Genomic DNA, 2,931 nt, shown 5'->3' on the forward strand with positions numbered 1-2,931 from the left:
TATAAATTTATCAGGTGACCGTTAAGGCCCATGGGCCTCTTGTTTCACTTTAATATCTTATTGATTTGGAATGTCTATAGCAATCAATGTTTGTTCAAGTTAATACTTAATTTTACAGTTGACTACTTGTTAAACAATGAAAGCCATTAATGGATTGATTAATTAAGTTTTAAATGATGTACTAGATATTATAACTCATCAATATAGCATCATGTCGGGTTAGATGAAACTGATCACATGACGGGGAAATAAAACATTGTGTCGCCCTCATGCTCAAGTTTCCCCGGTCATATTTTCCATATTCAAATTCTGTCTAGAAAATTGGGCAAAAACTACTGCACCCGAGTTTGGAGCTACTGAAGCTGATGACAATAAAGTTGTATTAATTTGACCATCTTAACTGTTGTGTTATTGTGAAATTCAGTATCACAGAACATTTATTGTCTTTATGATTTGAAAACATGACTGCTACCACAAGGGCATGTATAATGATAATTTCCTAAATCGGTAGATGAACGTAACTAAAACATGTGACCTCACTGTTATTTCCAGTGCCTGTTTGCCCATTCCCTGAGGAAGTTTTCCATGAGGGACTGGTCAATCGAACAGAAATGGATCTCCGTGTTGTTGCCTCTGCTTCTCCTCTATAACGGTAAGAGCTCTTCTCAGGACAAGAAGTGTCCAGGGGAATCGAAAAAAACTGACATAATTTCCTTATGATGATAAACAACCAAGTAATAACATTGTGGAAGTTAAATGATCTTTCTGTGAATTCTCAAAAACATTTTTAGTTCAGAGATTGTCATAATTTGTAAGATTGTTATAAAACACTGTATGAAATACTGTTGAATATTTTTACAGATTTTACAGGGGAAGAACCTATCTTGACATCCTTACGATATGTATATGAAATAAATGTCATGTAAAATCAAATTATTGAGTTATCTAAGCTTTGTTAATAACAATTTCTTCTCATGGACTGAAACCATTTTTGTAATTTACCAACTCTGTCTGTTTCCAGATCCGTTGTTCCCGATGACGTTCCTGGTAAACAGCTGGGTTCCTGGTATCCTTGATGGTGTGTTCCAGGCATCCTTCCTGTGCGGACTACTCATGTTTTGGCTGTGCATATACCATGGTGTCAGACAGGTACAAATTCAAGAGATTTCTGAAAGGAATATTGAGTCCTGGATTCAGCTAGCAAGTTTGGCTGGGACACAATGTTGATTTTTCTGCTAAATGTGATTAAGCGAGGTGTATGAACTATTGACTTTGTCGTGCAAAATTGTATACCCGCAACTTCGTACTGGAAACAAATCTAGTAAACAATACCAATACAACACACTCTGTACAGCAAGTGGTTTGAAGAGTCAAATCATGAAAAATTTCAACCATGAATTTGTGAAGCTAAGATATTCATACATTCACAGACATGCAATTGCGAACATGTACAGTCCAAAATATAAATGGTTATGTTCAATTTGAAGGTAATATGTTTCGATACACTTGTTGATACAATTTTGAGGGTCTGCATAAGTTTATGCATGTTTTGAAGGAGATCTATCTTTGTTAATCTGGTATAGGTGTACATGTACTGATGTCATGGTCATCACAATCCTTCTGATTTACCTTTGGCTTTAATTCCTTTGTTACAGACTGACCGGAGATTTGCCAAGTTTTACCTGCCGAAATTTATCATCGTAGGACTGATTTGGATCACAGCGGTCACTCTAGCTTCCTGGCAGGGCTACAATGAACTACAGGATCCTACGTACTACTACCGTCTGGACACGACCAACTTCATGGTATGTCCTGCAAACCATGTGTTTGACCCACAGGTCCAATACATCTATAGACTTAGGCAAACTTACTAAAATTATTGTTTGCTTATCACAAGTGATTTACAATAATTGTCAAATCGGTTTTTATTAAAACACCCAGAGAAGTTTTTAAAACTGTTGGTGTGTCTTGTGTTCAGATAAATTATCAGAAAGTGTTTATTATGGATTTTGAAAATTTGTCTCATATAAATCTGGTCAATATCTTCTTGCATTTTATAATACTTCATAAATCTGACTTTCATTTTTGCAGGGTTTCAAGATTTTCTTTTTCATCGTTGGCGGCCTATATCTGTTATACTTGCTATACCTGCTGGTCCGAGCTTACGCTGAGCTGCGATCCATGCCTTATTTTGGTAAGATATTTGTATAGAATGTTTTCAAAATACACTTTTGATTTTGTTACATTGACTTTGTATTCAATATGTACGTATCTACAAATTAGCCTAGCACACAAAAAGCTTGCATCCAGTCCCTGATAAAGGTGGGAAAATCATTTTCAGATGTTTCTTATTTTCTCTTTTGATCATTCTTGAGGAATACAGCATTTGACAGTGTTTGAACTCAGATGACCTGGTACAATGTATTTGGGAGATTGTCTCCTTGGGGTGAGGGCAATTTGTGTCGGACCTATAACCAGAGTCTGAAAAATACTGTTAATGTACTTAATATCTTAGTACACTAAAAGACTTAACATTGAAATTGTGACGTCTGTTTTGACAGATATCCGTCTGAAATTTATGACGTTGCTGATGCTGATAGTGCTGTCGATAAGCGTGACGATAACTGTGATGCGGTTTGGGGCAGCAGCCCTCCAGGACAACTTCGTGGCGGAGCTCTCTACAAACTACGAAAACTCCATTGAGTTCGTGTCGTTTTACGGTCTCCTGAATTTCTACATGTACACGATGGCATTTGTCTATTCACCTTCCAAAAATGCACAGTTTGGTAAGTATACAGTTCCAATATAGTAAAACAAGTGCATCAACATGTACAGAAAATGAAAATGAACAGTAACAGTTAACCCTTTTACCACTGTGGACCATAGTGGACTCGTCCAGATGAATGTATGGTAGAGTCTACTCAAGTTACT

At 36.6% G+C, this 2,931-nt stretch overlaps 1 protein-coding gene across 1 annotated transcript; it reads left to right on the forward strand.

Annotated features, from left to right (window-relative positions):
- Positions 1-552: 552 nt before the first annotated feature.
- LOC110444399 (transmembrane protein 181-like) lies at positions 553-2,786 on the forward strand (the record flags this gene model as incomplete). The annotated part of the gene is made up of 5 exons (XM_021488779.1): positions 553-652; positions 1,022-1,149; positions 1,656-1,805; positions 2,092-2,194; positions 2,562-2,786. Coding segments are annotated over 5 exons (706 nt in total), but the record flags the coding sequence as incomplete, so codon positions are not given.
- Positions 2,787-2,931: the final 145 nt, after the last annotated feature.

The sequence above is a fragment of the Mizuhopecten yessoensis genome, unplaced genomic scaffold (assembly GCF_002113885.1).
Source record: "Mizuhopecten yessoensis strain PY_sf001 unplaced genomic scaffold, ASM211388v2 hete_36115680, whole genome shotgun sequence".
Classification (NCBI taxonomy): Eukaryota; Metazoa; Mollusca; class Bivalvia; order Pectinida; family Pectinidae; genus Mizuhopecten; species Mizuhopecten yessoensis.